At 39.6% G+C, this 18,896-nt stretch overlaps 1 protein-coding gene across 1 annotated transcript in view; it reads right to left on the bottom strand.

Annotated features, from left to right (window-relative positions):
* The window catches only part of PCNT (pericentrin), a 104,756-nt gene that overhangs the window by 47,335 nt on the left and 38,525 nt on the right, over window positions 1-18,896 (bottom strand). The window contains exons 21-28 of the mRNA XM_063341208.1: window positions 17,099-17,332; window positions 15,282-15,446; window positions 12,558-12,704; window positions 10,885-11,036; window positions 9,843-10,057; window positions 9,173-9,399; window positions 7,531-7,693; window positions 6,297-6,440 (exon numbers count right to left, since the gene is read on the bottom strand). Coding sequence (XP_063197278.1) covers window positions 6,297-6,440; window positions 7,531-7,693; window positions 9,173-9,399; window positions 9,843-10,057; window positions 10,885-11,036; window positions 12,558-12,704; window positions 15,282-15,446; window positions 17,099-17,332 — 1,447 coding nt within the window. The remainder of the gene's footprint in view (window positions 1-6,296; window positions 6,441-7,530; window positions 7,694-9,172; window positions 9,400-9,842; window positions 10,058-10,884; window positions 11,037-12,557; window positions 12,705-15,281; window positions 15,447-17,098; window positions 17,333-18,896) is intronic.

Here is an 18,896-nt window from a genome sequence, read left to right as displayed (position 1 = left end):
ATGATTTAGTCACCCTGGTCTCTTACTGTAGCAACTATACTTTCTCGGCATTAATACAATATTAAAATATGCAAGATAAAACTACGAGGTTAATTGAGCAAAAGAAAACTTAGCAGATATGGAACTGTACCAAATTCTTTAATTGTTTGTCAGATTTACTCTACCCGTGGTAGCTTCTGAAACCAACTGAAAGGACACAAAATTGCTTATCTGTCACTTGAATTCTTTGAGACGCGTAGCATACATGTACATTGCTAATGTGAGAGCATGACACACACCAGCTGAAGAAAAAAAAAAAGTTTGTTTTGCAGTCACTCTAGACAATGTGTTATGAGCCTTGCCCTCCCTTACCCATGGGCACACTGGCACCAGGCTTTTCCTGCAATTTTAAGTTTGCTATTGGCCGATAAAATACAAATCACAGGATTAATAAAGGACTTTGAGGAACTGCTGGAGATAAACACACAGACTACATATCTCAAAAAGCTCTATTCCTGGTAAGTACTTTCTGCCTCTGAGTCATAATCCACGACTAACATTCCAACTATATTTCACTCCAAGCACTAATCTTGCAGACTCACAATTACCAAGAGCGGTATCTCGGATGCCTACACAACAACAACAAACGTGCAATTGCTGTGCCACGCTCTCTACTTTTTCTAGCACAGTGCTAAATAATCACATGAACTAAGCTTCAAGTTTCCTAATGAAATGTTCATCAAGTTGTGGATATAACTCAGGCTCTGGCAGAATGAATGCGCATAATGAAGAGTCTCCCCCAGAGCAATTTCTCTCACAACCCACTTGGAACTGTAATAGACTCCTGCCGTCATGAGATGCAAGCAGCAAGTTATCCAAGGCTGAAACACACAGTCCAGAAAAAAGCCGCCAAGAGCCTGAATTCCATTAGGAGACTGAATCTCAGCCATAGCTGCGCAACAGAGAACATCTTTTATCAAGTGCCGTGTTTTTCAGGCAGGAGATAGGAATAAAATAGCACTCTACTGTGGAAGGACACATATGTAGACTGATCCTCTGAGAAAAGAACTGATGCTTTTTTAAAAACAATCACAGAATTTTTCCTTCTATAACCTAAGAAACATGGTTATTAATGAGTTGAGGGCTTCTTTTTATCTTCAAAAGGAACACTATTGCTTTCTGAGGAACAAAATACTTACTAGATAAAACTGAAATAAACAGTCATTGTCACCTCCTCAGACAGAAATGCAACTTAATGGAAAAAAGTAATTAGGCTAACAGATTTTACGTGGAATTGAAAATGTTTCATAGAAAGCAAGTATCAAATTTTGGCAATCTGTTTGAGTAATTTTTTTTTTTTTTTTTTTTTTTTTTTTTTAAAGCACATGTTCCCCAAGTGTTTCAAGCAACGTGAATAGAGCACTAGATCACAGATTCGTTTCTTTGTAGGGACAAAACTGCTATTTTATTAATGCTGTTTCAAATCATGCAATTCCACTTTGGTAATGCCCCGGCACACTCCTCCCTCCTCCTAAGATTATCATTAGCAAACGTCAAGCTCCATTCTAGGTGTGTTTTATTAGTAAGGCCATTCTACTCACATTAGTACTTCACATCAAAAAAGGGAGGAGGCATCAGCTTTGCAAGGAATAAGCCATGTCAGTCAACTCCAAATGATATTATTATTATTTATCATATTTTCCACATACTACAAACAACTCCAAACCAGAGGAAGAGTACTACGATGGCTGGGGTGGGGGAAAGGTGATGATTTTGAGGGCTTAGCACTTGTAGCAAATGCAACTTTTCAAGTTCTAATGAGCTACTGGCAAGAGCTGGACTGCAGCTACCTGGAAAACGTCAATCCTCAAACACACTCTAACGAGGTAGGTTAGATGTTCCCTCTCATTGAGTGGGCAGCAGCAAATTTCTGGACAGTGAGGTGCTTACCAAAAGTATGTTAAATAAAAATAATGTTTGAGGAATGGACAGAAGGAATAAAGACATAGTAATGGGCAAGACAGTCCAGTGCAGCTTTTTAACTCTAACTGGAATTTACCTAGATAATCCTTTATTTACCTTGGTTTACCCAGCTCACACCCTTTGGGGGGCGGGGGGGGGAAGAAAAAGTCTAGAAAAGAAGAAGCAGTGAATATGCAACAGAACACATCTATGAATATATATGTGCGTGTAAATAAAATTAATCTAAAAACATAAGAGAACTACATTTAGAGTAGGCCACAAATCCTAATCACGGGAGCTATAAATTTATCAGATCTAGATGTTTGCTCCTTAGGAGTTAAGTATGTACACTTTAGTTTAGGAGGAAAAACAAACAAACAAAAAAAAGATGCCTCTCAATTTGGCACCTGCAAGTTTTACTTCAGCGTTACACTTCCAAAGTCAGTGTAAAATTCTATGTATCCTTCATGCCTGGTTTCAGTTTCATCTTTCCTCCCATAACTAGCCTTCCTAACTATTCTGCTCCCCCCTTCTGTTTTCTGATCTAGCTATCAACTCAATTACATTGCTGTAGTCTCCCTTAGACTCCCTTCAGTTCTTCCTGTATTTTTTTTAGCTTTCCATTTTACATAAACTCAAATACTACCCCCCCTTTAAAATAATTTAATCACTCTAATGGCCCACTGTGTATCATTAGAAGCTCACAGAAAGCATACAACCCACTCCATCCCCTCAAAAGAAAAATGAAGCTGGCAAACACGAAGGTAATGGCACAATGCACTTTAAGCCTAACAGCAGCAAAATATTTTTACTTTTAAATATTGATCAATGAATTGAATATTGTTTGTTTCAGTTGTTTTCTAATGCATCACAAAAGTTGTAACTTTTTTTCTGCCAAGATATTCATAGTCCTAGTAATTTCTTAATTTACAAAGTACTATTCCTCTTTGTTAAAATAAAATTGAAACTACCAATTCATTCACTCAATGTTACGGCAAGAAAAAAACAGAAAAAAAACCACACTCGTCGTTACAAACCTGAACCTTCTTTTTGTGCTACATTATCAATAGGCGTTCCTACAAATCAAAACACATAAACATGTAGAAGACAAGAACAGGACATTGTGATCCATTCCGTCTTCTAAATCATTAAAGATTCATATGTAATACAGATAGTGCCTACCTTCTATTCAACAAAAACGTACCTCGTCTTTATTAAGACACAAAGCTCCTGACGACATACGTTGATCCATGTTTGTAATTGGACTACAGCTACTATAGAAATGGTTTTACATTATGACCATGCAAGTCTGTTGCAACATTCTTGGCAAGTCACTTACGCATTTTCCAAGACAATCAATATTCTCTTTTTGCAATTCTCCCCAGACAGAGATGGAATAATTATTGCCTCAGACCTCCCTTTTAGTTCCTGCCGGGAGATTCAAAGCAGGATTCAGCCCAGCAGGTTTCACAGGCACAGACTTAGAGACTCTGCAATCTGTCATACGTTTCCATGACACACAGATGTACTTGCATTCAACAATATGATGGAATTATTTTGCATTTCCTGTGGGACATATTACTTGAGGCCATAATCACTGTTGTAAATCAAGAACAACATGCATTTAGTTTCAGTTACAGACCCTGAATCTGTTTATGTTTTGCTGTCTCTCCCCTGAGAAAGAGAGGTCTGCCCCCACCTCTTTCTCTGCTTACTGGGGCAAATGAGCCTAGACTCTGTAAGCCAGGAAAATGTGGGCAAGACCACTGTTCAATTTTCTTTTAAGGTAAGATATCATTAAGATGGCATATGAGTGGTCAGAGGTGGACACAGTGATTAATTCTAACATACATACTATCATTTTTAATAAGGCTTGTAGCAATAAGACAAGGGGTAATGGTTTTAAACTAAAAGAGGTTAGACTCTGCCTAGACACAAGGAAGACATTTTTTTATGATGATGTGAAACACTGGAACAGGTTGCACAAAGAGGTTGTGGATGCCTCATCCCTGGAAACATTCAAGGTTACGTTGGATGGGGCTTTGAGTAATCTGATCTAGTCGCTGGTGAAAGGGCTGGAAGGAATGTCCTATGAGGAGCAACTGAGGACTTCGGGTTTGAATAGTTTGGAGAATGGGAGGGTGAGGCGTGACATTGTTGCTCTCTATGGCTTCCTGAACAGTGGAAGTGGAGAGGGAGGTGCTGAGCTCTTCTCTGTGGGATCCAGTGATAGGACGTATGGGCATGGTTCAAAGTTGCACCAGGGGAGGTTCAGACTGGAAATTAAGAAGCATTTCTTTACTGAGAGGGTGGTCAAACACTGGAACAGGCTTCTAGAGAGACGGCTGATGCCCCAAGACTGTCAGTGTTTAAAAGGCATCTGGACAACACCCTTAATAACGTGCTTTAACTTTTGGTCAGGCCTGAAGAGGTCAGGCAGTTGGACTAGATGATCGTGGGTCCCCTCCAACTGAAGATGTTCTATTCTATTCTAACTGAAGATGTCCCTGCTCATTGTAGAAGGGCTGGACTAGATGATGACCTTTAAAGGTTCCTACCAACTCAAACCATTCTATGACTCATTGTACAACACAAGCATTTTGATTGCACTATATTTGAAAGGTCAAGTGCAGAGCCAAAAGGAAGAACATAGAAGGATGGTGGCCCACAAGAGGAGGACAATGGTGGAATCAAGAGTCAGAAGAGAGGTGAAGAGAAGAAGATGAGGTGGGGGAGAGGCAGACAAGACTTGCAGAGGGATACAGTAGGGATGAAAGCCAGACAGGAGTCTACAACAGAGGTTCCTTAGGAGTGGACACATAATGGCAACATACAGACTATGTCCAGTAAAACACACCCTTCCCTATATTTGGATCCATACTCTGAAAACTAGAGTCTTTACATTACTCTACTACCAACAATGGAGAAATTCAGTAGAAGACTGTTTCTTGCTGTCTTTATTTCTGACCTAAACATGCACTACGTACAACGACTTGTTATGTAGTCTGCTCAGGCAGTAAAGATCTATGCAACACAGCTGAGGGTAGCGTAATGTTGGCATTAGCAGAAATGGAAAGGCAGTGATCCAAACAATAAAACTGCTACTGGAAGATGCCACACAAAAATTCACTTATAGAAGTACCAGAATAACATTAACGCTGCAAATTCAAGAAGTCAAAACTACATAATGCTATTTAAATGATTCACGGATTCATCATTGGGAACCAGCATATCCTAGTCTTGAGTTCCTACAGAGTGCAAGTCACACAACATCTCTGAATTTTCCCCTGTGAATCAAAAAAAAAAATCTTACATGTAAGCCAGAAATATTACACTGAAATTCTTCAGTGTCTTTATTAAATCACTGCTGTCACTGTTAAAATGTGTGCTTCTTCGCTTGCAGTGTGAGTTATCAGAGTCCCAACTTCCACTCATTGAGCGTCATAAGACTCCATCCGGTATGTAGTATGTAAGAGTTCCCCTTTATCCTACCCCACTTCCCTACACGAGCTGCGGGTAGTCAGCTTACATCATATCGCATACTCTGTGGGGCTGCAGGAGGGATGCAGTCAGGGAAGGAATATGTAGATTGCTTATTTGCACCTACTTATTGGAGTTTGATGTGATATTTCATTGTCTGTCTTTGGCTTTTTTTCACCCTTTATATAAAGTTTAAGATAACTTGCCTCACCTTATCCTCTCCAACAACACTACCTCATTCAGCTTTTTGAGCTCATGTACTTTCCTTTAAAAACCTACACAGACTTTGAGCTTGATCATTAAAATCTTTCCACAGTCACCCTCACTGATCACACGTGCGTGTGTTTTGACAGGACAAGGCTGGGGAGCAGGGGAAAAGCTTATGTATGAAACTAAGTCACATCACCACCACGATTTTTTCATAATTTAAATAATCTTCCAGGAGCGATTTATTTCTTCTGTGATTTCTCCTTAGTCCTGGAAGCAGCCAAAAGCCTTGAACCTCCAACTCTTCTCTTTGACTGCAGGGTCAAATAACCAGCATTTCAGTTACTAACTAGGTGCTAATTATCTGTTGCAACTAACTACCTGTAGTTAATACATGCCTCTTATTTTCTCAGACACTTTCCATTTCTAACTAAGCATAAGGCTACAGTAGTAATCTTCACTAACAGTATTATCATCTTAAAAGCAAAGAACTAGCTGTTTTGTTTTATTTTCTGCATTTACAGGAAGACCCTGATAACCTCTGTACCAGAATGAACTGTTCATCAGGTCATCAACCCAAAGACTGATACGTTACAGAAACAAATTGCAGTGTGCCCTGACTAGAGACAACTTTGTTTTCCACTAACAGTGTCATACCCACTCCTCACCAAGAATTGCTTGCTCTTGGGTTAGCTCCTGGAAGCGTTCACGCATATTCTCCAGCTCCACAACAAGGCGTCGTTCAGATTCCTCTTTCAGATTCAAGGCCTCTTCCAATGCAGCTTTTTCTGCAACATAGCCTTCGATAATGCCTAAAATCCCAAGTCAGAATGCAAATAAAGCAATAGATAAACTCATCTCTTGGAAAAAAGCAGCTTGAAAACGTGAGCAAACAGTTTTTTGCAATGGAAGGTGACATAAAAAGGAGGAAGTGCAAGATAACTTAAATTTACACTGTAGCTAGGCTTTTTGAAGTATCTTAAGAAATAAAATGTATCAGTCAACATATTCTAACAGATTTCATGAGGCTGCCATGTCACAAAAATGTCTCCAAACATGTAGAATGTATATGGGGATCATTAAGCCTTGATGGCCTGGGATGACCTCATAAGATAAGACAGCCCGACACATCCTCTGCTGGGCACTGAGGTCCAAAGAAACAGAATCTCCAGAAAGTAAGATCAAGTGTTAGATCCAGAGCCCAAGAAATCCAGGAATGATTCACAGAAAGGACAGAAATGGGATTTTGGAAAGACCAAATAATCCCAAAGAAGCATGAGAAGAGGAATGGAAAGCAGGTGCCATGATTAGGGAGAAAAGCTCAACTTAAAGGACACATAAACCCTCAAAGAATCTCCTACATAAAGGCGAAGACCTCAAGTTGTAATCTTCACTATGCAGAATCAGACTGACAATACACAGTCTGTGACAGTGTTGAGATCAACTGCCTCAGCCTTTTTGTCACCTCTTACAGAATCTCTTTATGCCTGCACTACCAAATGTTGCTCTAGTTTATGCTGAACACTGGCGAGGTCGGACAGGTGGGCTGATTTACACTGGGAGTATATCTTCTTTTCAATAATCCAAGCTCCCACGTTTAGACGTGCAGGAATGCAAACAGCCGTTTTAAAAATTATGGTATTTTTCACACACAGTCAATAGTATAAGTATAGGACTAAACACTATCACACTTGCCCCAAGGAAATGCATGAAGAGAATTAAGTAGTAATTTGCAAGAGAAGACCAATGCTTCAAGTAATTTAGTAATCTGAAACACAGAAAATGGATTATAGACAGGCAAATGAACAACAAAAGACACAAAAAGCATATCACAGATATTTGGAGGAAGGAGCTATGAATAAGTGACACAGAAGTCTCTTCATACTGGTTTCATTTTCTTACCTTCTGCTTTATGAAGCTGTAATGCCAGCTGATTCTTGGCCTCGCTTTCCTCGCTGAGGCACTCCATTAGCTCCTGGTGCTGACTAACCACTTGGGCGGTTTCCTGGTTTCGTCGGCTGAATTCTTCTTCAAATTGTGCATGGTTTTCATGCATTTTCTCCAGCTAAGAGTAAACAATTTTCCCATGCACCAGATCTTGGATGCACATTCAATGTTAACAATACTATAGACATTGAAACAAAAACCCTCTTAAGTTTTTATAACACTTATGCATTAAGGTCCAGGTTTTGAAGTTTCATTTCAGTACCAGGTTGACTTTCCCCAAAACCCCTGGACACTTCGGTGACTCCCTGTACTCATATACTTCTATTTTTGCCAGAAGTCTCCTTTAGGTACATAAGTTTCTTTAGTCTGCATAAAAAGAGGTAGCTTCCTGATGGCTAAATGCTCAACTTGACAATTCCTGAGCCTCTTGAAATTCACTTGAATTCTTCAAGAGATTCAGGCATGTCTAATAGACAGTGAAGTCAAAATATAATCAGGTTTCCAAGGTACGGCACCAGTTCTCTGAGACTATGTATCCTGCATTCCTACGTGCAATGTTTCAAGTTCAGAGGAAAGGAATAGAGCAACCCCATTCCCATTTAGTTTATATTTAGCTTATCCTAGGATAGGATATTTCACAGATGTAAGCAAAATATGCTTGAATGCAACTGACAAAGGTGACCTAGAATCTAGATCTGCCGTGGCCTGGGCAAGCACTTTAACCGCAAGTTAGCTACATCCTAGCGGAACCAGCATCAGTACCCAAAAGTACAAAATGTAAGCACCTCATTCTAGGAAGGATTTTTTTTAACATGGTGAATATGCATTTCACGTAGATGCTTATCTCTGGGTTGCACAAAATACCTGATGAGAAGATGAATTTTAGATATATTGCTTCCCTTCACGTTTTCTCTTAAATTAAGGGCTTCCTTACTCAACAAACTAATTACTGTAGCACTAAATTCAATCCTTGAAATGCATACAGTACTTGGGCACCTACATCAGATTTCCAGCTTCTGCTCCCAAAGCTGAATGTCTACACACTGCAAAATTCAGTATGGAAATACTTGAATTCTTTTGTGATATTGAGTCCAGCTCCTTTTATCATAATTAAGCAGTATATAATTACTAAGATGCTTGCTTCTTGCTATCTACATAGCTCCAAAACATTTTAATATGGGACTGAGTTTTCTTGAACCTGCTTTTCAGTGTTGAAGAAGCATTGATGTGAAGTACAATAAAAAAACCTCAAAAACCCCTTAACTGTTGGTCTCCTGAAGTTACCAAATACATCTAAAAATCCTAGTTTAAATCTACTTAACGCAACCAATTACAGCCTTCTTACAGGATTTGCTAGAAGAAAAAAATAATAATTAAAGTCTCATTTATAAGAAACGATCAAATAAGGGCACAACCTTCATTGCAAGGCACAGGAGGTGCACTTGCCTCCCTAGACTGATAACTTGTCATGTATTCAGATAAAATCTGTTTCCTTTTAGCAGTCAATCCTACAGGGTGCTAAATACACAAGCCTTAAAATATTTCACATTTTCAGTATAATTATAATTATGCATCTATACAGATTAAAAAGTTTTACTTGTTTAGTTGATTCTGTAGCCAGTTCCAGCAGTTTCTCCACTGCAGCTTGCAAACGATGACAAATTTTCAGAATCATTTCTTCATTTTCACATGCCAATTCTGGCTTTGCAAAAACACTTTCACATAAGTATTGGCTCAACTCGGCCCTCTCGTCAGGCACTGGAGATAGCTGGTTGTGTTCTGTGAGAGTTTCATCAAGCAGCTCATCTACTGAAAACAAGCAAGCTATTTAAAAACACAGAAAAAAAGACACAGAACTGGCCACTCAGATAACAACTGACATCAGATAGTGACATTGCTTGATCCTGAAGATGTATTACAAGGTAAGAATTTGTACACATCAATAACTTAATGTTGACAAATCAGGACAGTCTTCCATAACATTTGGAATCAAGGCCTGAAACTCTGCATTCACCAAGTTAATCTTTCCTGCCCTATTATCCATTCAGCCTTTTCCAACAACATTTTAGTATTTGCACTATTTAAAAGAATAAAATTGAAAGAACACAGATAGACACCATCTTAAGCGTGGAGAACTATGAGAGAGACACAGAAAACACTGCAACAAGAGATATCCCCTTTCTGAACCTCACCCATATAAAAGGAAACGAAAAGGTGTTTTTCAAGAACATGAATTGACTACATCCAATTATGCATTTTGTACTCACCTTTTTCTAGGTGATGCTTTTCTTTGGCTTTGAAGTACTGCATGAATCCGATTTCTTCCATAATACTGTGACTTTCACCAGTATCTCCAGAAGCCAGACTGTCATCAAGGCAAAGACCAATCTTGCTACAGATAAGGTCCTCAATAGCTATTACAGCCTTCACCAACTCCGTAAGCAATTTCAAGAGATGCTGATAAGATTCCTGCAGTTTTTTCCTAGAACAAAAGCGTATCAAATGCTTCAAAAATTGCATGCACTTGATTTAAAAGACATTCTGAAGCTACTGAAAAACCAACAGTCTAAAATGGATATCTTGCCGTAGTCTGACAGTTATCAGTGAAGATGATTTGGATGACTCGCAAAAAACTAAGGCCATTTTTACAGAGCACGCTCAACAAAAAAACCTTTGTCTTCTCCACAGTTAGATGGAGAGATCATACTGCAGTCACAAGCGTTTCAGGCTTCCACGTCTGTGGAAGCACCAGTAGGGAGAACACATCTACTACTATAGCATCTGTGACATCAAAATAACTAGGGGTGTTCTGGCAGAGTAGACAACAAAAATTATAATTATGAAAACATTTTAGTTTTAAGAAAAACAATAATCCAGTTTCTTAAAGGTGAGAGAGGGAATTCTTCTAGAAGCTTATTCAGCATGACAATTTCTTTAACCTACACGTTCCAATGACATATCAAACCAATCCACATTGCACTGAAAGGTTTCTGTGACCAAGAGGCTTTCTCCATTTCCTAGCTTTTTCCAAGATTATAGACAGCAGAAACCCAAAAACACCAGTCTCCAACAGACCACAAGAAACAAAAGGAAGAAAAAATACCCCAAACTTGTTCTCCATATCAAGATAGGTTGGCAATTAAAAATTCTCAAAAAGACTTGCAAACAAAAACCTATATATCATCATCCTACACTATTTATTTGAGATGGCTTAATATTCCCTAGTTATTGATTTCTTTATGAAAAGTGAGAAAACAAGTAAACAAAAAAACCAGCCACTAAGCATTATGTAACCCAAGATGTACAAACCTTTCATCCTTGGACTGCTCAATATCAGATCTCAACATGGCTACCAAATTCCCTCCTTCTTGGTTTTCTCTATCCCGACGCTGAAGGAGTGTCTCCAGGTCAGAGTTGGTCTCCTCTATTTCACGGTTTAAAGTCTCCACTTTCTTTTCCAGCTGTGGAAGATACATTGACAATGCAAAGTCAACCATTTTGCCAAAACTATGAACTTCACTCAATGATCTTACCCTTCATTACTTCGTATATATTCGCACAATCATTGTCTGCTGTTAATCAAATTTGCTTCTACAAGTACTAGAAACGAACGACAGCAGAAAGACCAAAAATGAATGGTTATTTTTTTTAATTCTCATTTTCTGATGTTGATTTTGCTTCAGGGAGCTGCCTCACTTGCATCCAGACTCAGTGCATACAAGCAATGCAAAAAGCTTGTAAAAACTTTGTGTCAGACTTTAGTTTGCTTTCGTTGCTATGCCTCAAAGACGCAAAGCACTATCCTAGCATAAATTTTGACACTGTAGCACACAAACCTGAACAGCAACTGGATCCAGTATCATCACTGCTGGCTAAATTTCTTCTTTGCTTTATAAGCTCTGCCTGAAAACAAGTTTCTAGAAAAAAGTCTTATCTTCTCATATTTATATGTTCAGATGACACCCCCATCCCATTAAAACATATATGTATATATATAAAAAAATACACCTATGTATATATATATCCACATCTGACCCCCAGATTTTGCTGCCAAACAAATGACTACTATTTTGTTAGAAACTTTGTCTCATGCGTAAGCCAACAAAGTACTCAAAATATCTATTTTGGAGGAAACGGCAAGGAAAGAAAAGCATTTTACTCCTGTGCCAACTTTCTCGCCCCTCATCAAATCCTGAATGAAGAGCAGGAAACAATAATAATTTCTTCCAGTAGGAGAAATTCTTAGTGTTACTCCCAATTCTTTCACTACATATAAAGCCCTAACAGAACAGTCTAATATACCAGATTTACATTTTGGTCAGAGCTTCCTGAATTGTGAGAGAACATATGAATGTTTTATTTCATTTTATCTTCTATTTTGAAAGCTGAAAGCGATTATTGTAATCATTGAAAAAGAACTTGATATTTCTAAACTTCCTAATTAAAACTGATATGTTTTTCAAGCTGTTCCTCTCTCTCTCTAAAGGTTTCTGGATAACCTAGATTCAACTTAGATATATGCTTTACAGGAGGCATAAAATTTTGTTTTGTTTGGCAAACAAATACGATCTTTGCCGCTTGCGGATCCAAACTTCCCATTTGCCTGTCATTTCCTCTGAGCTATAGGTCAGTTGGTCTAACCAAAGCTACTAGAGCACTATTTTCTTGACAAAAAAAACCCCCACGTGATAGATACAGATGGCATCAATACACAGACAACAAAAAGGCAAACATCCAACCTTCTCTTATAAAGCATTGTTAATCTCCCTAAGAGACAGCTGACAATCAGTTTTCAAGCTGATACCCAGTTTTAATTTCCATGTTTACCGCTGTAGCACTCCAATGAAGAGACAAAACTAGCGATCAGAAGAATTACACACACAGTCCCTCTATATACATCTTGAAAAAAGGTGAGAGCACTGTGCCAAAATACAACCACAAAGGCGCATTTAAAATGTAGGTTTAAAATATTTTCCACGCACCTGGATAATTACTGCTGCTTTTTCCTGCAGCTGGGCTGATAACATCTCCTGCTCCTTTTGGTGAGCAGCATGTGCCTTCTCCCTCTCTTGAATCAACATGTGCTCCTTGTCGTGTAGTGATGCCTTTTTTTCAGCTTCAAATTCGTCCTGTATAAAGTCACATATTCTTTGATTTATGGAGGGAGGGGTGAAAAACAAACAAACAAAACACACACACCAACCCCCAAAAAATCCAAAGCAAAACACTCCCTTTTCTTTTTTTCTTCTTCATCTTACCTCTCAGGTTAACTAGCAGTAACTTATATATGTAACACCCCCAAATCAACAAAATTATGCTGAAACTATGATTTAAAAATAGTTAGGTAGGTAAATGTCTGAATGTGCTTACTGAGACCTAGGTCATTTCAGACTGCTGAGACAGCGATGAGGAACAGAAAACAGACGGACAAGTTGGGACAGAGATGGACAGAAGCCACTCTCAGCAACTGCAAGTGGTACAGCAAGCACAGGAAGACTGACTTACCCAAACAAACTGAAAATCTGCAAGGTAGATTTACATGACTAAATGATCCGGAAGCTATTAAATTAGATCTTGCTTGCTTCAGAGTGCTCTAAAGGAAGGGATTATTAAACATTTCCCACTCCTGCATCAGTAAATAAGGGAGGTAAAACAAGGTCCTGGGAGCCCTTCCCAAAGAAGCTAAAAGGAAGTAATTGTTTCTGCAACACCAGAACTGGGAAGTAAGCCTTCCCGAGCACAGTATAAAAAAACCCTGTGCAATTTGATCTATGAAAACCAATACACTCCAAGGCGATAGCTGCCTATTTTTTATTGGTTAAGTCAAGAAAACAAGTAAGACTTCAGAGCAGAACTGTCCAGCTGTCCTGGATCCTTTGTGGAACACTCAGCTAGTCCTTGCATTGAGTAGAATAACCCAACCATCAGCAGCTCCTCAGGTGAGGACTGCTTGCTGCAACCATAAGGTCTGACATCATAGCCAAGATCAAGATCAATACTGGCACTTGGGCAATAACAATACCAACTCCTACCCAGAATCCATGAGGCAGAGCAAGGCAGAAGAGCCAAGTCTGCCCAGAATTATACACTCAAACAGCAGAGCACTTAGCATTTAGCAAGATACAAAAAACAGTCACAAAGGAGTATGAGGACTTTCCTTGACCAGCACAGTAAACTTGTGGACTGTCTCAGAAACAGCCTGCTTATTCTTCTCAGAAGCCGTGCATCCACTAAAAGAGTATGTCAGACTGTACAAAGGAACTCTGAACACCCTAAAATCTGCGAGGGGAGGCAGGGGGGAAGAAAGCAAGTAAACTGACTGGCATGAAGCCAACCCCATAAATGAGCATGGGGGAATTAGGAAGAGGAAGGCTCATTGTAAAAACCCGTATCAGACCATGATACAGCTCAGCCTGACATTGCAAAGAGATCCAGTCAGTCTCTTCTGCTCCAAAATACCAATCATTGAGGTAATGAGAAAAAACAAAAGAAGAGAGACATCTGTACTAGCAGCAGAATTACCCCTGGCAAAATTTCCACAAAAAGAGAGGTTTCTGGTGTCCCAAATGCTACTCAGTAACTAAAGCGCCTAGACAGCACAAGGGAGAGAAAAGCAGGAATCACTTCTGGAGTATATGCATAAGTCAGTCCAGTCCCAGTTTCTGTGGACTGATGGCTGGGGGTCAGCTGAGGACAGCATTGCCAAACGTATCTCCAGCAGCTTTTCAGGATACACTTGTGTCCTCTCTTTCAAAAGACAGATGCACCAGACAAAGAAAGGTCAAAGAAGGACGAGGACTCCACAGTGGGCCAGAAGCAATAAATAGTAGAAATTTTCTGCACATCTGCAGCATCCAGTTCTAGAATTTTGTGCAACTGTTAGGAAGAGCTCCACCACAGGCTGGAGCACTGACAGAAACAGTAAGGATTTGTTGAAATGTCCCAAGGAGAAGCAAATAAGGAGATGGTAGTTCATCTAATCTAAGTTATTTGTGCTCGACAAGTTGAGCTCGACACATGCTCAGTACAGAGATAACACTGAGATGAATGTAAGCTCTGCTCTCAGCGTGTTGGTGAGTTTCCCCTCTCTCTTCTGACACAGGATGTGTCTTCTCCATTCATTTAATAGCTTTACATGTGCTTGTCACCTAACCAATGAACACATTTTGCACAAGGCGCAGAAGATGATAGGCAATTACTACATCATACACAATGCCAAACAAAGATAATTTTCAGAGATAAATATCTTGAAGATGCTCATCAACATGAAAGCTTCGAAGTCAAATCACGAACCCAAGAAAGCAGAAACTAAGAACAACTACAAAAAAAAAAATCTCACGCACAAAGCACTTGCTGTCTTCACACACTTGGTAAAATAACACTGAAGTTTTTTGCCATGTATACATAAGCACAGTACACAAGCGTTGATAGGTCAAGGGCACAGTCTCTGCAGACACCAAGAAGAAAAAGTTTCAGATGACAAACTGAACATAAATGTATGCAAGGACTGTTACTTAGAGCAAATACTTTCAACCGATTGTTGTTCTGTTTTGTTTGAAGGACATGACATCCAATCCAGGATTTTATGACAACCCTGTAGTAAGTACTATAACTGCTGACGGAACACAGCATTGTTTCCAATACTGCTTTTTCAGAAAAACATGCTACCAGTGCAAGCTCTGAAGTTCATTTTAATCAGACCCTACCTTCAGCTGTGCAATCTGCTGTTCAAGCAGTACCTCTGACTGACACTTCAGCAGCTCAATCTCTTCCTGGAATTGAAGCTGCTGCTTCAATTTTACCCCCTCAAATTGAGCCAGAAGAGCTGTTCTCACAGTTTCTACTTCAGATGCCGATGCAGAAGCATACATCTGCAGACAAGTAATATAAAATATTTTAGCCACAGTATTATAATGAAGGAAAAAATAAAACGCAACCATCATGCTCAGCCAAATTCTTAAGAGTATTTTCACAATAGTTCTCTCCAACCCTCAAGGTCATACAGTACTGCTATCTATCATCATGGTGACTATAGAAAAAAGCAAGTTGATAAAAACAGATAAGAAGCAACAAGGCATCAGGTACCAAGTATCTCCCGTATTCATAAAACCATCAGGTCAGACTAACAGAGTACTCCCTATTTGTTCTTTGCAAGAGACATTTGTCTAAGAGAAATTCAAAGAAATCAGGAAGAAAGAGCAGGAGAGAAACACGGAGAGCATGTTTTGTTAATCCCATTTTCAAATGGGATTAAACATTACACAGCTATACTTAATGCAATTGTCCCACAAGATACAGCAAAGAAATCCATCAAAAATACCACAGAAAGGTTTGGGGTTTTGTTCATTTGTTGTGGTTTTTTTTTTTTCCTATTATCCTCTCTAAGAAGAGTCACTGTAGTCATCAGAATAGAGAGAAATCCTGGTTTTAGGATAATAATCAATAATCACGAAAAATTCCCACAAAACTAACTTCCCAGGCAAGCTATTTTTCGAAAAGTAAAGAGAGTTTGCAATGTGCTCCAGCCAGCTGGAAACCAATACTAGCTCTAAGGCCCTACAGTCCAAAAGAACACAGGGCATCTCCTCAAACCTGAATGTTTTTTGTGAGGTGCACTAAGTAATACAAAGATGCACCAGTGATTAAGGTGTTATTTAGCACGCTATCCAACTTTCAAATTAGTAAGTGAAAAAGCAAAAGTTATATTTTAACGTAACATATATTGTTTGGTTATAGCTAGATAAAGCTCATTTTGTTTGTGACTTCTCCAATGTACAGAAAAGTGAAGAGACTTAATCACTTGTGGCTGCTTGCATCAACGGCAGCCAGATTGTACAGAAGATTGAATACATAGAAGATCTTATTCCATTTCAATGTTTAAAGAGAACATAGCATAGACGACAAAGTTTTTAGCCTTAGCTATGAAAGTAAACATCATCAAGCTTGCATATAAACATTCTCAACAAGAAGAAATGCTTTAAGTAAAAGCTTTAAGGGCAACTAGGAAGATTTCCAAACCTCACTGAGATAACATATTTGGAAAAGTATTACCTACCATAATTTCTCTAAGAAAAGAAGAAATCAATGTTAGTAAAGGTTGTTCACTTACAAAAGCTTGAAGTGAGCAGTTACTTTCCACAAATGATTAATGACCTAATTTATTACCTAGTAGTTTCCTATCAAAATGGCAGCCTTAAGATTTTGAATTAAATATGGCAGGAACTCAGAAGAAAGCAAGCCCACTTCCCTCCTCCCCTGCACCCCAATAAAAACAGCACTGCAAACATGGATTTAAATTTTAAAAATTTAGGATAATACACCATGAATTCATATTAAGTCCTTTTCGATAAAGCAAAGCTTAATGTTAACTTTGTCTCTTCTTATCTCCTGGCAGTATTAAAAAAAAAAAAATAATCCAAAAAGCACCTAGATATACAGCCTTACCTCTAAGGTCAATAAAACTGCATTTACTTTATGTTATAATACGGATTATTTTGGGTTTAGGTACTAGCAACATTCTGACCTCTTGCTCATATTCATGCTGTGCTTTTAGTTTTCCCAGTTCTTTTTCCAGCTCCCTGGAGTATTCTTCCTTATGTTTCTTAATTTCTGCCTCATGAAGATCCTGAAGTTCTTTAAGTGCTTTTCTATGCTTTTCTTCCATATGCAATACTTCCTCACGTAATATATCCAGGGCCAGATGTTTTTCTTCTTCCAGCAACCTCCTTTGATTTTGAAGAGCTGTGTCTAAGTCATCCTGTGTAAGCATTAATTAAAAAAGGAGAGGAAAAAAGTAAGTACTACTATTTTTGTAACCCATTTGTAGATTAGTTAGCAAAGATAGGACAGAAGAATACCCACCTTTTCCCTCAAATTTTTCTGTGCCCACAAAGGCTCCCTCTTAGCCTTTGTGGGCACAAAACCCACATATAATCAATCATAAGTTTGTTAAGTGGGTATGGTGAGAGACAAATCTGAAAAACTCTACATCTCTCTCTGGAAGGCTCTGACATTTTAAGCAATGATCTAAGCCTTCTTACCTCTTTGACTTGCAGAAGTCTTGGGATCATATTTTTCCATCTGAACTCTAAAAGAGCTCACATCTCTGCCCTGTCGAGAGTAAAGCTATGGACTTCTGTTAAAGGCCTTAAGACAAGGTCCACTTACCCATGACCTGCTCCCAGAATCCATCTGGGACCTTTAGAGATACCTTTCTTCTATTCTTCCCCTCGAGACTGCGCTACTAGGGAGGATCTTTGGATTCCTACAGACGTAGCTTAACTTAGAGAACTACATTTACTGTGTTTTAATCAGTTCTGAAGTTACATGGTAACTCTATCAGGCAGAGAAGCTCTGAGCCACAAAATGGCTAACCTCCAATCTGAATTACGTTAAGAATATTTATTTCATTTGTATTTTTCCCCACACACCGAGATAGAAAACTCATTAGTCTGAGCATTCGGGGGGAGCGGGTGGAGTGACAGATGGAGTTACACGCTGGAGGGAGGGGATGCCATCCAGAGGGACCTTGACAGGCTCGAGAGGTGGGCCCGTGCAAACCTCATGAAGTTCAACCAGGCCAAGTGCAAGGTCCTGCACCTGGGTCATGGCAATCCCAGGCACAAATACAGGTTGGGCAGAGAATGGCTTGACAGCAGCTCTGAGGAGAAGGACTTGGGGGTGCTGGTGGACGAGAAGCTCAACATGAGCCAGCAACGCATGCTTGCAGCCCAGAAAGCTGACCACATCCTGGGCTGCATCAAAAGAAGTATGTCCAGCAGGTCAAGGGAGGTGATTCTCCTCCTCTACGCTGCTTTGGTGGGACCCCACCTGGAGTACTGTGTCCAGCTTTGGAGCCCTCAGCACAAGAAGGACATGAACCTCTTGGAACACGTCCAGAGGAGGGCCACGAAGATAATCAGAGGGCTGGAGCACCTATGCTATGAGGACAGGCTGAGACAGTTGGGGTTGCTCAGCCTGCAGAAGAGAAGGCTCTGGGGAGACCTTATAGCAGCCTTCCAGTACCTAAAGGGGGCCTACAGGAAAGACGGGGAGGGACTCTTTATCAGGGAGCATAACGATAGGACGAGGGGTAGTGGCTTCAAACTGAAAGAGGTTAGATTTAGATTAGATATTAGGAAGAAATTCTTTACAGTGAGGGTGGTGAGGCACTGGAACTGGTTGCCCAGGAAAGCTGTGCATGCCCCATCCCTGGAAGTGTTCAAGACCCGGTTGAATGGGGCTGTGGGCAACCTAGTCTAGTGGGAGGTGTCCCTGGCTATGGCAGGCGGGTTGGAACTAGATGATCTTTAAGATCCCTT

The sequence above is a fragment of the Chroicocephalus ridibundus genome, chromosome 7 (genome assembly GCF_963924245.1).
Source record: "Chroicocephalus ridibundus chromosome 7, bChrRid1.1, whole genome shotgun sequence".
Classification (NCBI taxonomy): Eukaryota; Metazoa; Chordata; class Aves; order Charadriiformes; family Laridae; genus Chroicocephalus; species Chroicocephalus ridibundus.
Note: the sequence above shows the minus strand (reverse complement) of the source record. Positions and strands in the feature narration are given on the sequence as shown.